The 27,483-nt window shown below is 43.0% G+C and overlaps 1 protein-coding gene and 4 non-coding genes across 5 annotated transcripts; all 5 read left to right on the top strand.

The window, feature by feature from the left end:
* Positions 1–1,864: 1,864 nt before the first annotated feature.
* On the top strand, positions 1,865–25,910 carry NOP58 (NOP58 ribonucleoprotein). Its single transcript, XM_063162382.1, has 15 exons — positions 1,865–1,974; positions 4,162–4,238; positions 6,246–6,298; positions 8,399–8,523; positions 9,527–9,663; positions 10,830–10,894; positions 12,183–12,317; positions 13,179–13,324; positions 14,272–14,398; positions 15,036–15,199; positions 15,902–16,036; positions 17,233–17,294; positions 19,800–19,933; positions 24,776–24,897; positions 25,582–25,910. Exons 1-15 carry the CDS (start codon positions 1,930–1,932, stop codon positions 25,636–25,638), a joined length of 1,584 nt encoding a protein of 527 aa, XP_063018452.1. The 5' UTR covers positions 1,865–1,929; the 3' UTR covers positions 25,639–25,910.
* LOC134421595 (small nucleolar RNA SNORD70) lies at positions 6,542–6,630 on the top strand. The gene has a single exon (XR_010028626.1). It is a non-coding gene; the product is annotated as a small nucleolar RNA SNORD70 (small nucleolar RNA).
* Positions 11,454–11,541, top strand: LOC134421596 (small nucleolar RNA SNORD70). The gene has a single exon (XR_010028627.1). It is a non-coding gene; the product is annotated as a small nucleolar RNA SNORD70 (small nucleolar RNA).
* Positions 13,420–13,503, top strand: LOC134421593 (small nucleolar RNA SNORD11B). The gene has a single exon (XR_010028624.1). It is a non-coding gene; the product is annotated as a small nucleolar RNA SNORD11B (small nucleolar RNA).
* LOC134421592 (small nucleolar RNA SNORD11) lies at positions 14,570–14,655 on the top strand. The gene has a single exon (XR_010028623.1). It is a non-coding gene; the product is annotated as a small nucleolar RNA SNORD11 (small nucleolar RNA).
* Positions 25,911–27,483: the final 1,573 nt, after the last annotated feature.

Genomic DNA, 27,483 nt, shown 5'->3' with positions numbered 1-27,483 from the left:
GATTTGTACAGGATCTTCAAAGTTAATCTCCACTGAGCCTGTGAAAACTGTGGATGTACAGCAGTAAAGCCTCCACTTTTTTTCTTTTTCGACTGCTCAATTCAACATAGAATACACTTAATCAGAAAACAACAAAAGCTGTTTTAAAAATACCACATGTACTTACACGAGTTTCTTCCCACAAAACCCTAAATCAGCCTTGTATTTACACACACTGCTAATAGTACGTACCCTGATAACCTCACTGAAATCTCAGGTGTTTTATAATGTCTCTTATTTCCCTATCTGCGCTTAATCTCTGTCACCTGAAGCCAATAAAGTTCACCTCCACTGATGGATTTCTCCCAAGCTGCCGTATAGTTTAGGAGCCAGTAGCTGTAAGAGGTTTTCTCAAAGCCCCGCACATACGGTCTGTGCAAAGCTGCTTCAGTCCATCAGAAACAGATTTCTTAAAAAAGCAGACTTTAACATAAGAACAATCTGTAGTCTCATCATGCCAATTTGTTTGCCTGAGAGGGGTTAGTGCTAGCAAACAGGATGGATGCAATGTTCTAGGGCAGCCAGCTAAGTAACAGTGGCTCTTACATAATAACGGTCCTCTGCCAGCCGGGCCAGAAACAGTACTTTAAAACTAGGTGAAAGCTGGAAATTCTCTACCACCCCGAACATAATTTCTTTGGCAATATTACTGGTTGTGGGATTTTAAGAAAATTGGTTGTGTAATGTAAAGTACCAAAGACTTTCCTTTGAAAAAAAAAACAAATCTTCAGAAATATTCAAGTCCACAGATTCCTCTCACTGTTGGCTTTCCAGCATACTCCTTACATGGACGAAACAAAAGCGTGCTGACTCATACAGATGGTTGCATAAAATGCAGCAATGAACGCCTGATATAAATCAAAACCCAAGCGTTTCTCGGAGCCTCTCTTCCTGCGGGCAGGAAAATCTCTGCCTGTTTTTCAGTACAGATAACCCTGCCTGTGAAATAAGCGGGGATTTCTAAGGGCAAGGAGCGGCGCCCTCCGCCTGCCTCCCACCGGCCGGCAGCTGCTCGGTTCCCCGGCAGGACCGCGGCACAGAAGTAGGTCAGCCAGGCACGGCGCTGTGCGCGCGGGGCTGTGCCAAGGACAAAGCACGAGGTGGCACCAAAGCCCGAAAGGACACCAGAGTAGGAGGGGGCACAAAGGGCCGCCCAGCGCCCGGGCCCTGCCTTCCCCCCGGACAGGACTGCCCCTGCCCCGGGAGACGGCAGCAGCCTGGGGAAACACGCAGCTTTCAAACGCTCACGTGGTCTACGTGAGCACAATGTGGTGCTTCTCTGGCGGCGAAGCCAAGCTTTTAAACACGCACAATCGCACTCTGTCAACAATTCTTTATGTAAATAAACTGTTTTCGGTGCGATGAGCTGCAGGTCAGGGAGCGGAGCGGGCAGATAACGCAACCCGTCGTGTGCGGAGGGCCGGGAGCGCCGCCTGCACCCCGGCACCACGGCCGCTCCGGCTAGGGATCGCCGGGGGGACCACCCGCTCAGGGATCCGTTCGGGAAACAAAGTCGCCAGCAGGACCACCCGCGTCCCTGGGAACACACCCGCTTCCTATCTACGGTGGCCGACCCTGCCGCCAACTGCGGCACCGGGGAAGCGGGGGCAGCTCGGGTGAGGTGCCACAGGGGGACCCCGGCGGCTCCCGCGCCCTTGTGCGTCGGGAGGCTCGAACCCGCGGCGGGGGCGGTGACCGGGCGGGGGCGCGGGCGCGGCCCCGCCACGTGGCTCGCGGGCGGAAGGTGGCCCCGCCGCTTCCGCTCCCCGCGCGCGCTCGCTTCCGCTGCCGCCGCCGCTTCCTGTTCCGGTTCCGCTGCGAGGCGCGCGCGTGCTTGAGCGGGTCCGGTGCGGCGGCGCACGTGGCGCCCCCCTGCCGCCCGCCGCAGCGATGCTGGTGCTGTTCGAGACCGCCGCCGGCTACGCCATCTTCAAGGTGAGCCCCGGGCTGCGGCGCGCTGCCTCCCGTCCGGCGGGGCGCGGCCGCCGACCTGCGGCGGGGCAGAAGGGAGGGCGAAGGGGAGCGCGTCGGGCCTGCGGTGGGAATTACGGGCATGAGAGGGAGGGAGGGTCCCCGCATCCCGTGCGGCGCCTCGCGGCGGGGAGCAGGGCCGGGGGTGGGAGCAGAGGGGCCGCGTTGTGAGCGAGGCCCCGCGGAAGGGGCTGCCGGAGGAGGCTGAAGGTGCTCGGCGGGCAGAAGCAGAGCTGCTGGGGCCTGCCGAGCGTCACCCCTGGCCCTCGCTCCCTCCCCTCTGCCGGCCTGGATTTGGTAGGACGTTGTGCTCTCGTGGCCGTGCCCCTTTCCCCGGGTTTGGGAGTGCTGATCCCTTTGTTCCCGGCCGTGCCCTCGCTGTTCCCGCCGAGCCCCGCGGGTGCGTGAGGGAGGGGGCGGTGCGAGGCGGGCAGCGCATCCCGGCCGTGCGGGGCCGTGCCTGGAAGCGGGATCGCGGGAACGGTGCGGGTCCCTGCAGGATTCTCGTGTCCCGACTTCGCTCTCCCAGAGGGACAAGCAGCCACTTTCCCAGGGCTTTGCCAGCCTCCTGAGCGGGTGGCTCAGGCTGCAGCTCCCTGGGGCTTTGAGCAAGCCTAAACTAGAGTTGCTACAGTGTCCTGCTCCTTTCTGGCTTTTGTCTTGCTCGAGTGTTGATTCATGTACAGTTTTACCAGCTTGGTCATAGTTTGACCATAACATCCTTATTTTTTTCCCTCCAACTGAGTCTTAGGGTTTAACTTGTGTGAACATGAGTGCAGGTGTGAAGAGAGGAAGGCTCTGGTTTCCTCTACCTTTGCCTGCAGCAGAATTGCACCCTTGCTGCTCTGTGGAGCATGATATTTCCTTCCTATGCCCTGAAACCTTTTCTGCTCATTGGGATGAAGCCGTGCAGTTCAGGCAATATTTTAATATAAATTTTGATATTTTAATTTCTGAAGGTAGGCTAGGCATGAAGCAAAGGTAGGGGGAGGAACATACAGAGAGAACTGCAGGGAGGTATCTGCAGAGGTGCTGCAGTGTTTGCTGCAGCTGTCAGCAGTTATCCATAGGTGTGTCATTTTTATACATTAACAGTCTTGATTTTAGCAGTTTCTATGTCTTTAATTTTCTTTATGTCCTCATGTCTGTTTATAGAGGCTGAAAATTCTGTAGGTCTTGGTGTAGGAAAAATGAACTGCAGGAAAGAATTGTCTGGCTGAGGAAAGGAAGAGTTGCCCCAAGGTTTTGCTGTGCCTCACAGTCATGTGGGATGTTAATTGCTAGGTTTATTTGCTCAGCTACTAATTGAGTTTAAAAAAAGACAACCTCCTTCAACCAGAGTTAAAAAATCTTCCAGGGAGCAAAATTCATGATACTAGGAGTGATTTCTGCACTGGGTTAAATTGCAATTGCATTTGCGTTGTGGGGACAAAACCACAAGGAGTGAGATGTAAAGAACACAGTGTTGTAAAGATTTTGACTATTCCCCTAAGCCATTTTCTGGGAATTTGCCATGCACTACACATTTTGTGAAATGCTTATAGGTTCCAAGAGCATAAGTGTTAATCTTGTGCTGTTTAAAAGCTGAGGGGGTTCCCCGTGTACAGAGATGGGATTGAGCCATTGCTTTAGGCTCTTGGGCAATTGTTGGTGTGGTTGATGACCAAGCTGTGGTGACGACTGTTCTTTACAGAGATGTTTTCTTTTTTGTTTGGGTTAGCTCTGATTAATGAAAGTAACTTGGGGGATCACTGCTTTCTGTTCGATTTCCCAGATGGTTTTTTTTTTCCAAAACAGTGGCAAATTTGGGTTTGGGTCACTGTGGTTATGAGTGAGTCTTGTAGAGCAGGTGGGGCAAGCCCAGTTTTGATAAAGAGGAAGAGGGTTTTGCTTTAATGTTCCAGATCCAGAAGGACGCAACCGTTATTGAAGAACTTCTGCAATCCAGGTGAAAGTAGAAATGTTGCACTATTGTCTATTAGTAGGGTAAAGCTGCTGAGTGAGAATGGTGAAACAGAGATCACTGAAGATGAGTTTGTTGACTCAATCAGTGTTAAATATTGCAGAGTGGTTGGATGCACTGTAAATGTTTCAGGTCTCCTGTGTTGAAGAACTAAATATAGTTGTGTGTTGTGGTTTTTATCCCTGCAGGTTCTGAATGAGAAAAAGCTTCAAGAAGTTGACAGTCTATGGAAAGAATTTGAAACTCCTGAAAAAGCAAACAAAATGTAAGCAGGTTTGTGTGGGGATAGCTGTAGGGGAATAGAATATAAGGAAATAAAGATAGTGTAGAAAGTAATCTTACTCCTAAGGAGTTGCAGCTGGGCCAATTAGCAAAGATGAGGGAGAGGCCTGACTTTAACAGGCTACAGCTGCAAGCAATGAGAAGCAGAGTGCTATAAAAGAGTGGGGTGGCTTGGTGAGAAGGGAGCTGGAGTCAGTGGGCTGCTTTGTGAAGAGGAAAGAGTCAGTGCTCTGAGGAGGTGCCCATGAGAAACACCAATAGGCATGGAACTTTTGTGATAAGGAGACAAAAGTATGGAACCCCTGCAATAAGAAGACAACAGGTAGTACTGTGGCTTGTGGAAGGACATGGCTGCCTGTAGTTACACACAGCTGAGGTTCAAAATGAAGTACTGATTTTTGGGTTTCAGTATTGTAAAAGCTGTGGGCAATGATAATGTGAAATTAGATACTCTTGAGATGCTTACAATGGAATATCAAAGTGAAAGAAATATTTCACAGTGTAATTAAGTAGCAGAAGTCATTACCATGTGTTGCCAAAGCAAAAAAGTTGACCAATACTTTAGGGTGATGTTGGTGATTTGACAAATACATCCAAGCTTGTAATGCTGGAAGTGTCAGTGGAATGATAAGGTTTTGTGCTCACAGAAAATTCTTTTTGGGAAAAATGAAGCTTAATCCAGGTGGAAGCGCGTAAATCACTGATTTGAGAGCTGTGTTGTTGCCCATGCCATCAGTGAGAGTTAGCACCACTGCAGAATTGCATAGGGAATGCAGGGTCCACTAATCACTGGCCTTTCTAGCAAATTGCCCTAAAGCTGGGAACAACGGTGGATTCCTTCCAAGTCTTTCCAGTGGTTTTATTGGAAGATTTCTAACCAGCTTTGATTATAACGGATGCATGTGAGCAAGCTTTGCATTTCATATTTATCCTGCTCTGTAGCAGTACTTAGAGCAGAGGCCGGAATATCCCACATCTGCCTGTTTGTAGTGTGGTTAATCTCATCCTGGAGACATCATCTTGGGCACTTGCTATACAGGATGTGGCTCTTAATGAGATCTCTACTCTGATAAAAATAATTCCTCTTTTGCCGTTCTGTAAAGGCATCAGTGTAAGCCTGAAGCTTTTGTTGGGATCTGCAAATGCTTAACTCAAGTATTCAGCTGTATCTGTGACCTTGCTTCCTTTGCTGATACCTGACTCACAACCAGCAGTGGTTAATCAGAGCTGGATTAGTTAAATGCCTGTCCCTGACAAGGAATTTACTGGATTGAGATAGCTTCTTAGCTGTAACTGTATATCAGCACCACAGGCTCTGTGAGGGGTAGAGGGAAGCTGTGCCTGGGGATCTGACACAGTGTGGTTAAACACTCTTCTGATGATTCTTGGCTCTGGTCAGCACTTAGGGCTTTAAAGAAATTTTTGTTGTTTGTCTTAAACTCAGCTCAGAACTTTTATTCTAACATCTAATTACAGGGGAGGACTTGAGCATTCGTGGGCAATGAATCAGTTCAAATTTAAAGTCTTTGAAGATGTATTTGGTTGAAAAGCATGTTAAATCTGAGCTGTGCAGGCTCTGCATTCCACAGAGGCAGAATATTTCCTTTTGAAGATGAGTGAAAAGATGCTATCATCAGTCAGTCAGTCAGGGTGCAGTGTTGAAATTTAAATGGATGATGTCTGTCTTTAAATATGAACTACAAAGCAAAAAGAGGGGGGTTAGGTTTTCTGGTGATGTCGGTCCAAGAAATACCAAATCAAAATTCCCTTTTTTTTTCCTTTATATATTTATTGTGGGACCCAGCTGCAATGTCACACCAGACTCAGTTGGCCAGTTGAGTGCTCTCAGTCCTCTTTGAGGGTCTGCATATTGGTCTTTACTCTCTTAAAGCCATAGGGAAAAGAGAGGAGCAGAGGCAGAAAATGATAAAATGGTTCTAGCATGTGGTTTATGTACACTTGTTTACACACTTCTATTTTATTTCTGTAGAGTAAAGCTGAAACACTTTGAAAAATTTCAGGACACAACAGAAGCACTTGCTGGTGAGTTAACACTTACTACAAAAAATCAAATCTCTATCATGCATTAGTTCACTCATTACTTGCCTGTGTTCATGCTCTCTTTCTTTTCTTAGCTTTTACATTACAGGTTTTATAAGTGAGCTGGTTTTGATGGTTATGAGGTCACCTATCCAGTGTATAGCGCAGTAAAGATGTAATAAAGTCTAGTTTTTTCCTTCAGTGCATATTTTTAAGCAGTGTAATGTTGTGACTGATACATACAGCCTGTCTGTTGTCAATGATGCATTCTTGTTGAAGCTGAATATCACTGATTTGAGTCAACAATTCGTCACTACCACTGAGACAACAGACAGGTATTAGAGAACGTTCATTATTACAAACACCTGGGTTTTATGGATACGTGTTATGCCTGTGGTTTTCAGCCTAAGAAAAGTCTGTGTTCTCCTCAAATTCAGGAGTTCAAGCAAAATGGAAAACCTTATATTCAATAATTTTAGTGGGTTTTGCATTTAAATGCTTGATGTGTGGCCTGATTTGAACAGAAATGGTAGGAATTCTAGGCAATAATTGAGAAATGGTGTGACACTTACTGCTGAATGTGCTGTATGATTTAAGTAGGTGAGTGTTCCAGGTCACATTTATAATTAAAGATGAGTTCTTCATATTCTGATGCAGTAGGGGGAGCTTATAGAGGAAGCAAAGAAACAAGAATAGAGACACAACCATGAAACATGAGATGCAAATAAAAGAGCTGAGATTGAAGCTGTTGTATGTTCCTCTCCACAGCGTATTTTTTGGATTATTTTGCTTTTGCATAGGTTTGGATTCAGTTCATGTATAGTTAGGCTGATTAAAAAAGCCTCAAAAACATCCAGCACCTTCTACTACTTTGCTTCAAGTTGACTTATCTGTAAAATGGAGATGTTCAGACTACTTATGGCTCATTTATTTTGAAGGCAGGACTATGTATGTGACTGTTTGCAGGGGGATAATAAGAAAATAAAAACAGTGTAGAAAGTAATCTTACCCCTAAGGAGTTGCAGCTGGGCCAATTAGCAAAGATTAGGAACAGGCCTGACTTTGACAGGCCACAGCTGCAAGCAATGAGAAAAGAGTGCTATAAAAGAGTGGGGTGGCTGGGTGAGAAGGGAGCTGGAGTCAGTTGGCTGCTTTGTGAAGAAGAGTCAGTGCTCTGAGAGCTGCCCATGAGGAACACCAAGAAGGTATGAAACTTTTATGATAAGGAGACAACAGTATGGAACCCCTGCAATAAGATGACAAAAACTGTTTCAAGGGTTTAGATGCTATTGGCCAGCTTGTAGGGTAGAAAATTATCTGCGTTGCAGAAAGGTTGTGCGGAAACTCAGCACAGCACTTTGATTTTACTCTTAAATGTTATTAGGTTCTGGAAACAAAAAATCACTAGCTGCTGCTCTGTTACTGTGGTGGTGATGTATCAGTCCCAGAAGTTCAGTGGAGCACAGAGCTGACCCTCAGAGTTGTATAAGTGCCTGCTTAAAATATATTGTGTGGGATTGTAAAGCTTTTACAGGTCTATTAATATTTAAGAATTAAGAACATCCTTTATAGATTCTTCTGTCTGCATGCTGTATTAAAATAGTCTGTCTGACTGTCCAGTTTGGCATCATTCCTGGGGCTTTAGATAGTACATTATCCTCACCAGAGAATGCAAATAAGCCATTACTCAATTTAGGATATCATGGTTGCTGCCTAAGGGACATGGCAAATTGTTTGTTAATTTAATTATACACAAGATATTCCCATCTAACTTTGCCATTGGAAATGTTAAACGTGTATCATAAGCATATGGCATACTGTTTGTAGAGATCCTTAAACAAAATTGGCAAAAATAGAACTGAAAACATATGGAGAAAGGAGAGGCAACTGGGAGAAAAGTTTTTTATTTAGGCCTTCAGAGGAGGATGTGTATAATTTTCTTCTGTATTGATTTTGAACTATTGCATGGTGAAGTAGTAATTGCAGCTCAGACTAGAGCTACTGTGGACAGTTAAAATAAATACATGAAGTTAGGAGTAATATTTTTTACATATTTTTAGGAGGGGAAAGAAACAACATCTTTGGTCTTTTTGTTTTATACAGCATCCACAGCTCTTGTAGAAGGCAAGCTCAGCAAGAACTTGAAGAAGATTCTCAAGAAGATAGTGGCAAAAGATGCCCACGAGCAGTTGGCTGTGGCAGATGCCAAACTTGGAGGTGTCATAAAGGTGATAACTGATTTTGCTTTTTTATCTTTTGTTTTATGCTACTGAAATGCTATAGTCAGATTCCAGAGATTTTGCAGTTGCTAGCAATGGATTATGCTGCCAGTGCTGTGTTTGCAGCATAGAGGATAGTTAATCTCAGTATGTGCACAGGGAAGATGTTGTCTTGAGAACACAGGTGACTGACATGGTAAGAATGCACTGAGGTCTTCAGGTTTGCTTAATTTCTCTCTTAAATATTTGTTAGAAATCTAGCAAGTAGAAAAACTAATTTTCTAATTATTCAATCTAGAAAAAGAGTGGAGGCAGGAACCAACCAAAAAACCCAAGCCAGGCAGACACATATTCCTCACTAACAGATGCAGCAATAGTAGGGTGATGATTTTTTGTCTTTCTGGGAGTGGGCATTGTTGTGCCTTCCTCAGTGTGCAGGTAGCTGTGCACACCCCTTGTTCCTTGTGTACCCAGAGGAAGGAGGTGGTTCAGTGATGGTGGTTTGCCTTTTCTGGAGTCTCCTAGGTGTCAAATACCAGTTTCCCATCTCATGTCCAATTGCTCCCTGTTCCACTGAACTTTGTTCTGACAACCTCCTCATGCTGTCTTAGGAGACTGTGTAGGCTGCAAAATGAGGGCTTAATGTTAGTAAATAATAGCAAGGACTTTGAACTAGTTATTCACTCTTGTTCTCTGAAAAAGATGCAAAGCTCCTAACCCTTACCTCTGTATTTTCTTTCTGGGACCAAACTGTTTCTAGTAGACTTCAAAATCTTGAATGTTCTGCATAGCAGATAGAGCATTAATTATAAATCTGCTCTTCAAAGTGGAATATTAACTGTGTGGGGAACTGAGGGTGTCACTACCTTAAACATCAAAAATGAATGAAACTTGTGTGATCACAGGATTGCAGTGGGATGACCAGTTAAAATGATGTAAGGCTGCTGGAAGAATGACTTCAGAGGAATGTTGTGTTGTGCCTGACTTTGGACCATTGATTTCCACACTGCAGGAGAAGCTGAATTTGAGTTGTATACACAGCCCAATGGTTACAGAGCTGATGAGAGGAATTCGCTCACAGATCGAAGGGCTCATAACAGGCCTCCCTTCTCGAGAGATGGCAGCTATGTGCCTGGGTCTGGCACACAGGTGAGTTCCTACAGCAGCTCTGTTGCATCCTGTCTGCCCCTCCCTGTGCTGTGCTGCTTGAAGTGTTTCTGAGTATGTGGCATGGTCTCGTACTCTGTGAGTCAAGGTACTTCTGTATCTAAAATCTTGTTTTAAAAGGAAAGGCTTTCAGTTTGCACCCACCCTTTAGGGATAGGCTTCATCTTCACCCAAAGTGGAAGCTGGTAGCTTTCCTTTTCATGTTATATACTTGAAGGTACACTTCTGGACTGTGTCTGGAGCAGTCCAGGGAGTCATTTAAAGCTCCATTGCCACTAAGAGACAATGTGGAGACCACAATTTGATGATTTCTGCAGAATAAATATCCATATAATAGATAATGCAAATATTAAAGGCAGGATTGTTCTTCTCACCTTGTTCTTGCTGCTTTTTAGATTTAGTGGAGTAGTAGTTAAATACCAAGTTGTTGGATCACCATGGGATCAAGTATCCATTAGCGAGTCACTTTTTAATCCATATTCTGACATGAGCTTGTCATGTCACAAGCCATTGGCAAGTTAGAGAAATGCTTTGCTGTAGCCAATTCCTTAAAGGTCTGTTTGCTTACAAAATGGGCATTAATATTGAAAAAGGACTTTTAAGATGCAATTCCTCATTGATACCGAGTGACTTTCACTGTAGCTTACAGAGGAATTGTTAACATAACATTAAAGCCAGATGGTAATGGGCTTTCTCAGACAGTGAGAATCTGTTCCAGGAAGTTTCTTTTGTTGCTTCACATTAGTGTTGCTGGTATTTGCTGTGGGGGAGGTGCAGTTTTGTGGATTGCTTCCAGCTGCTGCCCAACTGGAAATGCTGTTGACAAAGACATTTTGTGGAGAACCATGCAGAAAAACCAAGAGCCAATTAATTTCCTGCCAGTGCACTTGTGTTCAGTCTGCAGCAGGTGGTACAAATAACCTTCATTTTCACCCTGGTCACAGGGTATGGGAGGGACTCCTGTCAGGGCTGTTGTGGAGCTTGTGTCAGTGTGGCTTCTGGCCCCAGCTGAGAGCAGTCAGTGGCACAGAACTGAGCTTGGTTTCAATGAACCTGTGAACAACTGTATTTGTGTTAAAAAGGAACAGGTGGGGCATATTCTGCAGCAGGATGTCAGGATACTGATGAAACTGTGTTTGTCTCCTCAGCCTTTCCCGATACAAGCTGAAGTTCAGCCCAGACAAAGTAGATACCATGATTATCCAGGCAATTTGTAAGTATATTTAGAGCTTACATTATTAATGGATTTGGCTTCAGATAGCTGACTTCTTTACATCGGCTAAAGAAAAGTATTGCTGTCAATTTCCTCCTAGGATGTCTGAGTAAATTGGACACTGATGTTCATCTAGGCATACAGTGTGTTTTCCACAAGCAGGAACATTTTTAGGGCAATACAATAAACTGGCATGCACTTTTTCTTAGCATAGAAATCAGCTGAACTACAGACTGTGTTAGTTCAGTCCTTTAAGGGCTTTCCTTCCTCACATGCCTCCCTTCTGAGTGGTGCTGTGAGCCACGGGATAGCATTTCCTGACCCATCATTTAGGTGGTGTCTTGCATAGAGGGCAATGTAGAAATGGACTCCTATGTAAGTCACACTGCCGTGTGTAATGCTGCATTTTGTCTCCCTGCTTTCTAAATGGGAAACAGACTGAAATTGTTAAAGCATCTTGGAAAGCCCATTCCTCATTTTTCCTTGAAGAGACACACATCATAATTTGCATGCTTGCTGTGAAGCAGTGGTGAGGAATCCTGTTTGGAATATTAATTCCCAGACTGTTGCCAATGATGAAACATAGTTAAACTGAAATTAATGATGTAATTCAGTTCCTTCGTCACTACCACTGAGACAACAGATGGGAATGTTGGTATTGCACTAGCAGGAAATATTTTAGCCTCAGGGCTCTCTAGCAATACATACTGTAGGTACTGTGCTCTAATAAACTATAAATTTGGTTATTTGTCATATCTAGTAAATGGTGAGCCCGTTGGCTTTGTATTTGGTATATTTATATTATAACAGTAACTAAAAGGCTTACTTTCTTAAATCAAGTAATGGAACACAAGATCGTTTAGTTATCAGTAAAACACTTTTTCCTCAAATTTAATTGGATGCCTAGATTTTACATCAACCTTGTGTCTAGCCCTTTGGTTGACTAAGAGGAAGGAGAACTGGCTGCTGTGCTCCTAGGGGAATGTGCTTTGCAGCTGTTAGGGAGTTTGTCCAAGATGGTCACAGTGATAGAACTTTGAGGCCACACTTACGGGAATTCCAACATTTCTGTAGTATTCTGCCAACATATTCCAACATTTCTGTAGTATTACACAGTTCTCTGAAAAGTAAAGACTTCTAAGTGTACTGCAGTTGGGCTTATTCCAATATTTAAAGAATGAAATACTTCAGGTAGTCTCCCCTTATACTATTTAAATTGGTTGGTTTGAGAGTACCACATTTTTAGGTTGCCCTTTTAGGAAAAGAACTCTGTCCTTCTTTCCTTTAGCACTTCTTGATGACTTGGACAAGGAGCTGAATAACTACATCATGCGCTGCCGGGAGTGGTACGGCTGGCACTTCCCTGAGCTGGGCAAAATCATCACGGATAACCTGACCTACTGCAAATGCGTGCGCAAAGTCGGTGAGTGGTGAGGCCGTGGCAGGGGGCACCGTGTGAGTGAGTGGCACTGGTGTGACACCCACTCTGCTCGTCCAGCTGCCATCACCCTGAGCAGTGCTGCCTTCAGCAGCAGGGTAGATGTGGCCAGCAGAAAAGGAGGGTATGTTTGCATCTGGATCGTGGTGCAGTGCCATTTGGAAACTTAAGTGAAAAATAATGCCACATCACCAACCAGTCCTTCATGGACCACCAGCACATCTTAGAATCTCAATTAGTCAGCAGACCAGTTTGGAAATTAGCTCTTAAAAACTGATATAAAGAGAAGTGTTGCCTGTCTCTGGATGTTCTTGAAGAGAGCAGTTAGTAGAATTACTTACAAGAGCAGAAAGAATGCCATATTTTGGACACTTGCCTCACCTCTTGGGCTCATATACTTTGTATTGATTTATTTTTTGCTTGGTTGGTTTTTTGTAACAATGAAGTTTGCAGTCCAGAGAGAGTTGTGGTTTTAAAGGCGGCTTTCCCCCCCCAGTTGTAGAAACGGTTAAATAGATTTGGTTAGTGGTAAGTGTCTGCTTCCTGGAGTTCTCTTCTAATATTGTCATTGAAAATTTTGCAGCAACCAGCTACTGAAAAGGTGAAATATGTAGTATGGGCTTTCTGAGTTTTTTTTCTAGTTTCAAATTTAATATTACCAACCATTCCTAGTTAGTATAAACACGAAGTCAGAACACTGACATATATTTTAGGAATTCGGAATAGTGTGATGGCAGACTTGACTCACTGTTTTTATTTTGGCCTTTTATCTTCATCTGTTTCTGTGCCTTTTTTGCTAGTTCATCTCGCCCCCAGCACAAACACGCTTTCATCTGTCCCCCACAGGAGACAGAAGCAATTTTGCTTCCTCTGATGTTTCTGACATCCTACCAGAGGAGATTGAGGAGGATGTGAAGGCTGCTGCTGAGATTTCCATGGGGACAGAAGTGTCAGAAGAAGACATAAACAACATAATCCATCTCTGTGATCAGGTATGTACACATGAATGGATAGCAGTAGGACTCTATTGCTGCTCAGAAGAGCCACTTCTGCCAAGGAGAGCTTTTCCCAGGGCAGTGCTAACTTGTGATGGCAGTGATGATTCCTATATTGTTGCTTTCCTGATGTTCAGACATGAGGGTGCACAGTCACTACCTCATCTGAGCCATCTCAGACTGTTGATGCCTGCACAAGGCCTTCTGAAACTGGCAGTCTTACTTTTGGGGGAAATTTTGCTATCATTGTACTTTCAAGAATTTGAGATAGTAGCATTGTATAGCCTCTTTTTAATCTGTCACTGTGGAAGCTAGGTGATGAACCCTGGGTTAAAAATGGACCACTAAGGCCCCAAAAGAATTAGGAGTTCTACCCTGCTCTTGTCTGGGCCGTGTGTGAACAAACACCCTCTGACTTCAGTTGTGTCAGTTGGATCCCTTTGTGACTTTACCAGCAGTGGCAGGGTTAGGAGTTCCTGTTCTTGGTCTGGACCAGGCTGCTTTTTAATGTGCATTCTAATTGTGTCTGTATGAAACAAGTAAAGAGCATGTATCCCATTTCAAGAGAATGGTGGCAAAGATTTATGTGAAAACTGAATATTCCAGAGTTTTGTCCTAAAGAAAATGTCTTTACTAAGTATTTTTGTTCTGCTTCTCTGTCTTTGGCATGTTATCAACTCCTTTATCGGGAGTTTTGCTGAGAAAATAAGTTGCATATGGGAATTAGCAGAACAGATCCAATATACTTCGTGGATGTAGCTCTGCTCTGGCAATATGCTCTACATAAAGCTTCCCATAAGTCTGGCTCTTGGCTGTTTGCATTTTGCAATTTGTTAGTCTCCTACAGTGGAATTCTCAGCACTTCCTCATGTCAGTATATTTATTTCTTTCCATTTTCTGGTTGGCTGATACTGACTCCTGTAACTAAATTCTGTCTGTGCCAGGTGATTGAAATCTCAGAGTATCGGACCCAGCTCTATGACTACCTGAAGAACAGAATGATGGCCATTGCTCCCAATCTCACTGTCATGGTGGGAGAACTAGTGGGAGCAAGACTCATTGCTCATGCAGGTGGGTTACAGTGATCAACATGAATGAATCCTAGGTGATCTCATCAGAGGTTTTCTCTGAGGAGCTGGTCAGCTAACAGCATTATGCAAGGCCTGGTGCACATACATATTGTGGTAAATGGGGTGAAGGCAGCACTTCAGGAATCTTGAGAATACCGGCATGAGCTTGGTAGTAGTCTGTGATGACGAAGTTCTCAGTTGGCCTGAATTCTTTTTGGAATATGAGGGCAACTTAAGTCACTACCTCTTCTGAGACACTTACTGAGCCTCCTGCTGATAGTTCTGTCACTTGTGAGGTATAAAACCAGCACTGGGCTTTTGTAGTCAGACTGGCTCAAGATAGCAGCCTTATTTCAGTTATCTGTGCTGCAGTTCTGTGATAAAATGTTCTTGCTGTCAGGAGTAGGCATTATTCCAATGGAATGTTTTATTGAGTCAGCCTTCTTTCCTGATGCTCAAATCAAACCAAGACAGTTGAGGCATGAAAGACTGAAATGGTTTACCTATCCTTCAGGAAGCAAATGGGAAGCAGCTCTCATGGAAACAGATGGATCTGAGCTTCTTACACTATTCAAAAGCAGGAATCTAGCCTAGCTGTTTGTCTGACAAATTCCTCTTGCTGTGTCACCTCTTCCTAGGTTCCCTCCTGAATCTGGCAAAACATCCAGCTTCTACAGTTCAGTTGCTGGGTGCTGAGAAGGCACTCTTCAGAGCACTGAAGACTAAAAGGGACACACCTAAGTTTGGCCTTATCTATCATGCCTCCCTGGTGGGACAAAGCAATACCAAAAATAAAGGAAAGGTAAGCTGCGTAGTTCTTCACTGGGTTGGCTTTTTCCAGGGCATTAATATCTTGAGCTTCATGATGGCTTGAGCTTCACAGTGAGGCTTTTCCATGGCTTGCTTTACTGTATTGCTTTGTGGTGACATGGAAAATACTACTGTCCTACAAATCCTTGAATATTGTTCACTCCTGTTCAAAAGAAGGGGATAAAACTGTCTGTTTGACATAGCTGAGCAATAACAGGTGTATTCCAGATGAGTTCAGATGTACACTGGCTTTCTCAAGGGGTATGTTACTACTTTCTTCTATGTGATAGTAAACTAAGATGTTAAAGGCTTTGGTCTTTCTTGAAAATTGGACTCTTAACAGCTTGGTCTTAAAGTCTTTCATAATGCAGGTGGATGCATATGTGTTTAAATTGTGGAGAAATCTGGAAATTACACTTCAGACTAACCTGGTCTGAAGGTTGGGGTAGAGTAGGTAGGATATGTGTAACTGACTTGCTGTCTCAGACATTTTGTCTATTTATCAAGGAAGCAAGGTGTTACATTAACAGTATTTCAGTGTTAAAAGAATGAGACACTAATTACTTCTTGGACTGAACACTGCTAGTAAATGGTTACTTTGTGCTTTTGTATGTGGGTATGGTTTCCAGATCAGAGTGAATCACAGTGCCTTATGTTAAGTTTTAGCATTTAATATTATTTTTGGCTTTTCCAGATTTCTCGAATGCTGGCAGCCAAGACTGCCTTGACTATTCGTTACGATGCCCTTGGAGAGAACACCAGTGCTGAAATGGGAGCTGAGAACAGACTAAAAGTAGAGACAAGGCTGAGGCTTTTGGAAGAGAGAGGGGTAAGTCTTACAGAGAACTGCATGAAGCTGTTGTTTTTGTTCAGGGTGTGATTTCCTGACACTGCTTTTTGACTCTTCTCTCTCAGTAACATGTCACTCTTACCCTGTAGTTTCTCCCAGCTTTGGCTGGAGTGGCCAAGTGTGTAAGTTGGCTGCAGGCATTTGTGTATCAGCTGTTCTTGTTTACAGGGCTGTCTTTATTTGCTTTATACTGAAAAATCTTGATAGCGACCAAGGTTAATAAGATCACACCTTTACATTCCCTCCATCTCTATGAATTGCAAGGGATAGGCTTATTACTTCATAGTTCCTTTCTCTTTACTTAGAAGGAGCATTTGTGTCAATATTTTTTCCACTCTGCTTCCTGGAATCTGGACAGAATCTGGTGGTGCTTAGTCTTCGGGAGCTTTCTCTGTAGCTAAAGCAAGATGTTATTCTGCAAGTTGCTGCACTGCCCTCCTACCACCTGATGCATATCCTGGCTCTCCACACCTACTGTTCATGTTGCCATCAGCACAGGGTGCTGGGAGCATAGGGACCCTTTCCTCTTTCAGTGGCTGCTGCATGTGATCTTGTGAATGACAGCTAGGTTCAGCCTTCCAAGCTAGACCTGATGCAGTGCTCTAGTACTGGCATTACTAGAACAGAAAAGAAATGTCCAGAAAAACCTGCTTTCTCTCCATGGACAGTGAAACTCCCCATCAGAACAAAGGCAAGGAGAGATGTTAACACCAAAAGACAAACCACTCACCTGACAAGTACATATTTAATTTAGTTTGGGGCCTGTGTTGTGGCTTTAAAGCATGGCTTAATGCCAGCTGTAGGGTGGTACCTGCGCTTAAATGCAGTTAATCTTGCCAAAGGAAGAAAGTGCACAAATCTGAGCTGCTTTTGGGAATTTGGAAGTACAATGTTATGTCACGTTACTGTTGCATATTTGATCCAGTATTAGATATACCTTACTTGGATTGGGCCCTTGAAGAGCAGCATTAGGAAGGCCATTCTCACCTCAGCCTTGCTCACCTCAGTTACTACCTCCCTGTCACTACTCTACACTCAGGTGTAAAGCTAATGCAAGTACACAAGAGCTTGACCCATAATGCATCTGTCTTTCCATTTCAAGAGCTGAATAACTTGTGTTGTGAATTCTTTTCCATATGAGTAATTTGTTTTTCCTATCTAAATTTTTCTTGTAGATAAGAAGAATTAGTGGCACTGGAAAAGCCTTGGCCAAGGCAGACAAATATCAAAACAAGAGGTGAATAATTTTTCCTTTCAGCTTGGCTGAGTAAAAATAACTCTCCATGGTTTTATTTCTGAAAAGCTTTTTGGTTGTGGGCTGGGTTGACCTAAGATCCAGGAAACATTTTCTGTGCTATTTAAACATTGCTAATAAGTTCTGTTGCTAACAAGAATTTCCTTTTCCCCAGATTTTCTAATAGTAAATCACTGACATCATCAGATAGCAAGTACTTTAGGTGCTACCAGCAGCACCCCAAAAAGCAGGTTCTTAATATATAGCAGCTTTATTTATTACAATTCCAAATGAAATAAATGGGAGAAAATCAGAGTATTAATTAATTTATTTGACATGGAAGCTGTCCTGGAGACCTACTTATTCCACTTATTCTTGAAAAAAGGAAAAAAACTAACCACCTCTTGTTCTAAGTGAAGCTTCATCTCCTTATTTAAGTCATGTATGTAATAAATAACACGTCTTGAGCAATAAATAAGGTGTTTCTGTACTCTGGACACTGTTAGAACAGTTTCTCGTGCCCAAAGTGACACTGCAAATTGCAACTGGGGCAGCTAAACATCTGAGGATTTGAACAAGGTATTATTAGTCTGTGCTGTGACATCTGGGTTTACTGCTTAATTTGGCTGCAGGCTTCTTGCTTAGCTTGCCCTGCTTATTTTGCTGAGCTTTTGGTGTAGAGAGGGCAAGAGCTCAGCAAAACCAGGTTTCAGTGCTTGTTCTGTGAGAAAAAATTAGCACTGTTGCACCCATCTGCAGCCCCCAGACATCTTTCTGGAGTCTAGCTGTGACTTCTATTTCCATATGCCAGGTATTTCCATGTGTGATGACGGCTGTGATTTCTGGAGCAGCTTTTGCAGACAGTGTCAGTCAGTAAATGAAGCATCAGGGCGTGTCAGGAGGCAGGAGCTGAGGGAGGAGGTTGTTAAAGAGACAACATAGATGCTGGGGTTTGACCTCTGGAAATGAGGAATCATGAACTCCTGCCAGGACATGTTCCTGCTGGTAGACATGCTTTGCAAACATGTCTAGGCTTGGGGAGAATCTGAAGATAATTCCTGGCTATTTGGCATAGTCTGGCTACCTAAAAGGGAAACTAAACTCAGTACTTGTCAAATTGTCCTTGCAGTACAAAAATGGCAGTACTGCTGCATGAGCATGTTAGAAAGGCTAAAATAGTGTTTTAAGGAGATGGGCAGGAATGTTAGTCTTGTATGGAACTATGGATTTTGTTTGAATTAGCTAAATTAAAGTAATGTATCAGAGGGTAAATGAGAGTTATTTTTTAGAGATGAGATTCAAATGAAACATTTCTGTATGCTTTCCAAAAAAGATGCAAGTGATGCTATATTTGTCTTATTTATGGTTTTGTGGTTTCGGTTTTAGTTTTTGGTTTGGTTTTATTTTTAATTAGCAGTATTATGACAATGACAAGGAAGCCATTGAGCACTCATTTGTGTTTTTCTGAAGTAGACTCCACCTTTTGCAAGAGGCTGCATAATCAATTTCTTTAAACCGATATGCGGTGTTAATACCCATAACAATAATTTCCCATGTTTAGAGAATGAGCTGATGGTACTGTCTGCTGGCATTACCACATGCTTGCTAGCCCAGTCACTCAGCTTCAGTTGCTTTTATAACCTGTGCAAGGTGTGTTTTTCAGATTCCTCTTTTAGAAAAGTTCAGATGACCATTATGTATCTGGGAACGAAATATTTTAGACTTAGTGTTTTAAAACAACTTCTTTCTTCAGTAGGAATTCTGTTCTGATTAAGAAAAGAACTGCTTCATTGTTATTTGATGATTCAGTTGTCCCTTACAAGTTCCAATTAAAGAGCACTGGACAGCCTGTAGAGGAGTTTGGAACTGAACAAATGAGCATGCAGTAACTGAGAAGAGGCAGTTTCAGACACAGATATTTGAATGTCCCATAAATTCAGTGATACAGGTGCTACAGCAATGAGCTGTAATGTTACCCTGCCTTGTGAGTTTGCCCTCTCAGTTTAATGGTGGAGAGGCAGTGTAGAAAAAGCAGAAGTAAAGCTACTTCTAATGCTTTGTGTGTGTGTATTATTACCCCTAGGGTACAGTTATGGGATAATATACCAAATACAATGCAATAATACACTAAGTGATGGGGAGCTGTGTGCTTGTGACCATATGGCTATGCTGGATAGGCTTTCAGCATCAGAGAAATCAATGTAATGGGTAATTCAAGTGCTCTGTAGAGCCTTGAGCAGGTATAAACCAGGATGAAACTCTTAGTTAACTGGTATTTTCAGATCAGACAATTGTACTTTGTGGGATATCTCTTTCCTAGTCATGATTACTGATAAAGGCACTTATGTATTGGTGGGAGGGCCTCACTACCTGTAGATGCTTTGTCAGCTGAGCAAAATTGATTTACAGATATTCTTGGTAGGTTGTGTTGGAAAGTTTATGTTCAACTGCAGGGTCTTCCCTGAAGGTTTGCTCTTCTTAATGCACAAACCTTTTTCTTCATTACAGTGAAGTGAAGGTGTTTGACCCCTCTGGTGACTCGACACTTCCTGTTGTTTCCAAGAAGCGCAAAATTCAGGAGGTGGATGAACAAGACACAGAGGTTGCAGTGAAAGCAAAGAAGTTCAAAGCAGAGATGAAAGGTTGGTTGCTGTACCTGTGCTGCTGCCATGTCACTGTTTGCATCCTGCAGTTGGGTTTAGCAGTTACAGCCAGCCACAGTACCTGGGTATTCTCCTTGAGAATGGCAGTGTATTTAAAAAAGTGACTGACACCAGACTGCAGTCAATTTACAAGCAGTTGTAAATGTGTAAGAACATGTAAAAACACAACTTTGCTCATATTCTTGCAGAATTTCTTGCTCAGCAGGTTTGTATTTAGTATCTTGAAGACAGAAAAGCTGCTCTCTGTAAAACCAGAACTTGCCCTATTTTCTTTCAAGAATACTATTTTATTCTGTGTAGAAGTGTTTTCTGGCATTTCTCAACATATAAAAAGGTCAGAATTTGACTTGAAATGACACTTGGAAATTTCCATGTGAATTTACATAGTACATGAACACTTGTTATTCTCTGGGGAGCTAAAACTGAACTATGTCCACAGTTCTTTCTTTCTCTGATAAGTTACTGTGTGAAGAATGTTTTGCAGTAACAGCTCAGAATCTATCTAGTTTAACATTATGGTTCATTTTAAGAAACATTCTGTTCTCACCAGTGTGTAACTTGTGAGGGGGAAAAATGAGGAAAAAGATGACTTAAATTCACTTCTGTGAGATCCAGAGCCAGATCTGGCCATGCACTACTCCTCTTTTGCCAACTACCCGTGCCTGCAGCAGGTGAGGCTGTCAGAGCCTTCCATTTCTGCCTTCTCTGCTGCTCTGCTCTAGGGGATCAGAGTGCAGATACACTGGTTCAATGCCTCTTCATGCTCAGGTGATGGGAAGTGTGATCATTCCAGACACCACTTAGTCCATGGTGTCTGTACATAGAGGGAGCAACTTGCAGGAATCTAAACACAGCTGAGAAGTACAGTTACACTGGGGGAAAGGAGAATCCTTTGTGCTGTAAAGCTGAGATCTGTGCTCTGCCTTGTTCACTTGTATTTAACATAATGAGAAAAGGACATGAGTACTTTGGAAGCTTGAACTTTGCCCATTTGCTTTTGGAGAATTGGTGTTCTCACAGCTACTGCTTTTGAACCAACTTCCCTTACTGTAGCCAGAATTGTTCCCTTGGGCTTCCCTTGCACTATCAAAGCAAGTGTTGACATCTCACAGGCAGGTGAAATATTACGTTGCCTTCCAGCCTGCTCTTCTGTAGTTTGAGGAGGATATTTCAGTTCATAGTTCTATTATTCAGTGGTTGGTCCTTTTATACACAAACCTGCTTGTGTTTGCTTCATTTACTTTATTTCCAGATTTGGGGATTGGGTGGAGCTTAGCAGATATCCTTGAGCTGGAAGTAGTGTCCAGAACACTTATGGACTACTGAAATCTGTGCTGTTTGGCTGTTTGTTTTGCAAATTTCCCTAAACCTGAAGTACAGGCTTCAGATGTATTGCTTTTCTTCCTTAAAAGATGGGTAATTCTACAAATGTATGGTTAATAGCTCCTACTTTTTCCCAGATCTTTCTAAAAACTGGGTTTTATTTGACTACCTGGGCATTAGTGCTAACTATGCCAGTTGTTTCAGACTATAGAATAAATGTTTCCAGAGTGTTTATTTATCTTATGTCACACCTGTGCAGAATTAATCCCTTTAGCCTGTCCTCTTGTACCCTTGAAAATAGCATTGCCTCATGTTTGCAGATTATATTTGAGAACTCAGCATGGGTACACGAATTTCCCTGACACCTGCTAGACAGAGGTGCCTTGCTGTTTTGCAGCATGATTTCTCTGACTGCAGTGTGCTGGTGGGGGCTTGGTGGTGCTAGAAGGTTGAGGAGTTCAGCAAGTCACATAATACACAAAAGGGTGCAGAGGATGTCCCAGCATTAAGATTTATATTGCACATCCACTTGAATGTGCATGTGAGCCTTTAATGTCTGCTGTTCTTGGCTCTGTTGTTTTTTGCTGCAGTGCTCTATTCAGCTTTTGCCTGGTCAGAGATAACACATCCAGACAGCGTGTTGTGAAAGAAGTCTCTGCCTCCTCCTTCCCCATGCTGTTTGTGCAGCTGCATAAAAAATGGGGGCGGTGGGAAAAGCAGTCCCAGAAAAAAAGGCATTCTTCAGCTAGATTTTTTTATTGGGCTTGTGTTACAAGAGGAAGGTAAAGGACAGGAAGGAGTGGGAAGCTGCCGCTGAAGAGTTTTGGTCAAACCATTGCTTTTAATATCTGTTGTAAAGAGGGACAGTATTTTGCATTATGCCAGCCTGAAGTGTAAATGTTACTGCAAGATGAGATGTGTGGTGTTTTCTCTCTCCCTGTTTGGGGTGCATGAATGGCAGTGCTTTGGGTGGGACCTGGCAGGGGGTTGGGGGTTGAGGTATGTATTCACCTTTTATACCTATCAGGAAACCAGGTGGAAGGATTAGTGCCTGAAACAAGTTACATTCCACTTCAGGAGCTGTTAAAACCTGGTTTTGTGTTGGTGAAGGGAAATAGGGCAGGTGTTTTTGTGACTGTGGTCTCTGCAGTTGGATGTGGCCAAACAGAATTCATACCACCAGCAAGGCTAGCCAGTCTCCTCAGGGAAGCCTTCAGCTTGCATCTAGCATCAGGATATAGTAGCAGTTAGTGACTTGGGAAGGTATCTCTTGAAAAGAGAAATATCTTCAGTTAATGGTGTTAATGGAGTGAACCCTGCAAGTCACAAAAGCAACAACTTGGTAGGATGTTCTTTTCTGATAGACAGTGTGACTTCATTCTGTACACTCTGTGGAGCATTGTCTGGAGGAGGGAGGGTACACCAGGACATCAGGCTTGTGTGTAAAAGCTTAGACAAAAATGGTGAGTGGAACTACTGCTGGTGATGTCCAGCACTTCCAGGGCCATCAGTCAGATTGATCCTCAGGCTGCTGCTGCTTTCTGTGCTCTGTGCCTGAGTCAGAGCTATTGGTTTCCTTGTCAGCTGCTGTGTATCACAAAGAAACCCCCACTGGCCTTGCCTGACTTGGCAGTATTGCACCTAGAGGGAAAAGACCAGCACCCCTGGAGCCTTTATCCTCATTCTAGGTACAAATATGTGAGGCCTTGTGATGAGCTTTGCTAGAAGGCAACAGCTGAAATCTTCAGAGAGGGCTCTGCTGCTTGCTGTGAGAAGTGACAGTGCCTGTGAGCACCCAGTGCATCATTGCACAGCAAATTGTGCCAGGTTCCACTGCCTGCTGTGTCAGAATTGATGACATCTAGGGTAATAACAAGAAATAATTTTTTCAAGGTTATCACCCAACATTTTTCTTGGAAATGTATATCTTACCAATCCAGCTGAGTAAAAACATGTAGCATAGCAAAATACAATGTGTATGCTCCTGTTATACAGTGTGGCTTTAATATAGTTTATGCTTATTTTTCAGCTGCTTTTACTTTCCCCATGTCATTCATAGGGTGGTGAGGACACTTATTTTTATACCTGCTTTGAATGCCTTATGCTTGCACACTGTTCTCTGTGAATTTTGTGGCACAATCCACTCAAAGTTACATTTACCAGGTTTTTTATCTAGAATCTTTTGCTGTTTTGTTTCTGGTATGTTTTTTGATGTCAGAAAACTGCATGTGTTGGCTGCATTCTTCTGTAGACATGTCTAGAAATTACTTACCCTGAAGCCAACTTTTTTTGTCTGAAGCTAGTGTTAGAGCCAGAGTTTGAAGTGTTATTTTTGACTCATATAATCCTTTTTCTGGCTTGAGGAACTAAACTCGTGACAAAGTACAATCAAGACATTAGGAGGTTATGTGGTTTGGGTCTTTTTTGTAATTGAACTTGTTCTTTTTCTAAGTGGTGAGTGAGTGTTCTTGAAAATGAAATTGGTTCTTTCCTGGGGGACATATGGTGAGAAAATGACGTCTTGAGTCAAACCTCCAGTAGCAAAGATACATACCACAAACACCTCTGGTTTCACCATCAGTTTTGTAGCTACTGAAGGATGGTCGTTCCTGCATTCAGAACTTAGTCATGAGTACTGTGTGAAACTTGGTATCCAGCACTGACTCAGCTGTGCAAATAAATTTAACTTGGGTATGCTCCAGTAACAGCCTGGCTGCTGCATAGGCTGTCAGCTTGGTAATGATTTTTGCTTGGTATCTTTACCTCGAGATTCCTAAGACTGTGGGATGTATTCTAGGAAGTGAGTGGTAAATCACAGTTCCATTACCCTGTGATTAGATAGGGCAGCTGTTGATGAATTGTTCTGAAAAGTAACTCTAAGGCCATTAGTAAATCTTTCCCTGGGTTGACATTCCTCTCAGCTTATATAAATAATATTATAAATAATTCCTGTCGTCCAGGATAGGAAAGTGTTTCTGCATTAAATGCTTGAAGTTGCATTGAGATCATTGTGTTTGCCAATCTAAACAGTAAGGAAAACCGGTCTGCTTCTTCACAAATTTCCAACATCAAGATGGAGAAATCAGTTGTGACCAAGCTACTGCTGGCTAAATGTGTTTCTAAGGGGGGATTTAGAGTCCTTTTGCTGCTCCTGTGTTGCTGGTAAAAATACTTGCCAGACTGTGGACAGTCACTTTTCCCATGGAGTACTTGAAGGTAATTTGGCAAATACAACATGCAAGTTTGTTTTAAATTCTGGGAGCAGCATATAGGAATAGGATGATGTGAATTCACCAGGAGCTGGGAATAGTGCTGTCTAAACACTGTCACTGTCTGAAGTAGCTTTATGTTTTGATTATAGCAGGGAGTAGTTCTGCAGGTAAGTTAACACAGACAGTAAATAGGAGTCATTGCATCCCCTGCTGTCTCATAGCGTTTCCTTTTGCACTCTCAATAACTGACAACCTGCCTTTCATTTTTGTCCTTTTTCTGCTACAGAAGGGGCAGCTGTAGAAGATGGTGAACCTGTCAAAAAGAAGAAAAAGAAAAAGGATAAGGAAAAGCAAGCTGAAGAAGATGTGGTAATGAGTGAGGAGCTCCCCACCAGCCCCATAACTGAGGTGAGGCAGAATTGCACAGCAACCTGATCATTTTTGAGAATATTCTCTCCAAAACATAGTGTAGAGTGAGGGGTGGGGAGAAATTCTTCTATGTGTAATCCATGGCATGCAAATAGTTTTGCTCTAGTAACTTTATTTTGTGATCTCCACCTCTGTAATGTCCAAGAAGATTTGCATTGCAAAATAATATCCGGAAAGTTTGTGACCGCAATGCCTCCATTCCCCTCCTGTCCTCTGCTCACCCCCAGCTCTTGTCTTCCCCCTCTTTTCATCTTTTCTAGTGGGAAGAGTGTCCCTTGGGGCCAATCCACAGGCATCTGTCTCCACTTTGGGACCTTTAGGGAGCAGAGGCTGTACCTGTTGATTTGGTACCTTCTAGAGCAGCAGAGCAGATGGGACCAAACCCAGCTTTTGGCCCAGTTCTGAAGTCTTGTTCTTAACCCAGGGTTGAATTTTGTCCCCTTGGTGTGTGTCATTGCAGGGCTGAGGACAGGGCTGAGCTGTGACAGCGTGGCACAGCCTCCCTGGCCCTGTGAGCAGCTGAGGGAGGACATGGCCTGGGCTGTGCTCTGCTGAGCATGGCAGCTGGGGTGATGCTTGGGCTCTGAGCCCTGTTGCCTAGCTACTCGTGTTGCTTTGCTCTTCCACTATGCTTTGTTCATGGCAACATTTGTTTGTTTGCAGAATCCAGAGAAAAAGAAGAAGAAAAAAAAGAAAATGAAAGATGAGGGTGAAGACTGATGTGGAACAGGGGAAAACACTGGCCCTTGGACAGCTGCTTTGGAGTAGCATTTATCTACATAATTTGTTTAGCCTCTTGCTGAAAACTAACTTCCCTGTGTTGCAAGAGGGCAAGGAGATGGGTTTGATAGCTGTCTTCTCCCTGGAACAGGATACCCTGGTGTCTCTGATAATTAGGAGGATTACTGGTTTCTTTTGTTTAAAAGCTCACAATAGGTCCTCTTTTCATAACCAGTCTCCACTGATAAGGAATAAAAACATTTTTATGGAGATTTTATGCCTCTATCTTTTAACTTGTTTGCTGTTTTCTCTAGCCATTATTGGGACTGTTTCTAAGATATATTGTTTTAAATGACTCGTCAGTTCTGAAGTTCTGAATTTGTAAATGTTCTGTTGCAGTTTATTCCCCAAAGATTTCAAAGGTTGTAATATCCCTACATTTTCTGTAAAATGGATACAACTATCTGTGCATGATACCAAAGATGCTTTGAACAGTTGAGGTATGTTACCAAGTCTGCACTGTATTCTCTTGATAAAACCTTTTTAAAGCATCTTCCAAATGTTTTAGTTTTGCTGCACTGGCTAACAAAATTCAGATGCGTGTTTTGAACAAATGTGAGGTAGCTTTCAAATTGCTTCATGGTGATTGTAGCAATTTCCCTCACCTGATTTAAAAACAAAACAAAGCAAGAACCAAACAAACCCTTGAAACTAACAAACAACAATCCAAGAAAAAAGCCCCTAAATCCCAGCCAAGCCAAACCCAAGGCAAAATTACTTCAGCTATCTGATAATGAAGCAGAAAAGACAAGTGTTTTATTAGTAGCAGAAATCAGCCATTTGCTAATTCTGCTTTCTTGTGGGAATACAGATGCACTGAAGTAGCATCATGTGATCAAGACTCTAAAGCTCTTATGGTGGAAAAGGAAAATTTTTTTAAACTGTGCTTAGCACTCAATTTATTAATTGTTATGAAGGACTTTTTTTTTCTCCTGTATAGTGGTAGAGTATTACCTGAACAGAAATGAGTTTCTTCAGCTGAGTAACCTTTGGTAACTGCAGCCAGTGTAGCTGGTGGCTTTTCTGGAATACTGGAGCTTCTTCCTGAGCAGCTCCTTGGTACTGAACTGCCCATGGCCTGGAAGAGCAAGTGGATCCCTGAGGAGATGGGTAACAAGTTACTAATGCACTGTTCTACCAGTATCAAGAATATGAACTGCCTTTTTTCCCCCCTTAGGAAGGTTGCAGTGAGTTTAACTGCTGTAATTGAGATTGCTTGGGTATACTGAGACCATTCCAGTTTATCTGCTTTTTGCTAGACAAGTAAAATGAATCTAAGCTGAAATGTTTAAATGGGCAGCAAAGGTATTAAAAAGTATTCATAATGAAATAGAAGAGTTGACTGTTACTGCCTTTAGGTTTTTTTATTGTAAATGCGTTTTCAAACAGGAGTCCTACCAAACATAAAGTTCAGTTTCCTCTGAACTATTAATGTAGTTTTCTTCTTCAGAAGTGTCAGATAAATTATGTATGTGCTGTTCAAGAAACTGTCATGTATAATTTACCCTAATCAGAAAATTTATATGAACATCAGTTGCTAGTAGATCTAATCAGTGGGATTGAAATGGAGAGGTTATTTTTGCATGGCCACTTTTTCCTTCCTTTTGCTTATTCCTCTGATAACAAGGGAATGAGATTCACCTCTTTCCTTACCTAGCACATTTTAGTGGTTTATCATTGCAAGCCAGTGTCCAGTGCAGGCCAGCTTCCATCTCCCAAGGCACCCATTGGAGCTCAGTCATGAAGCAGCATGTCTTCCCTCTCCTGCTCCCATGCTGAGAATGT

Source organism: Melospiza melodia, chromosome 8 (genome assembly GCF_035770615.1).
Source record: "Melospiza melodia melodia isolate bMelMel2 chromosome 8, bMelMel2.pri, whole genome shotgun sequence".
Lineage (NCBI taxonomy): Eukaryota > Metazoa > Chordata > Aves > Passeriformes > Passerellidae > Melospiza > Melospiza melodia.
Note: the sequence above shows the minus strand (reverse complement) of the source record. Positions and strands in the feature narration are given on the sequence as shown.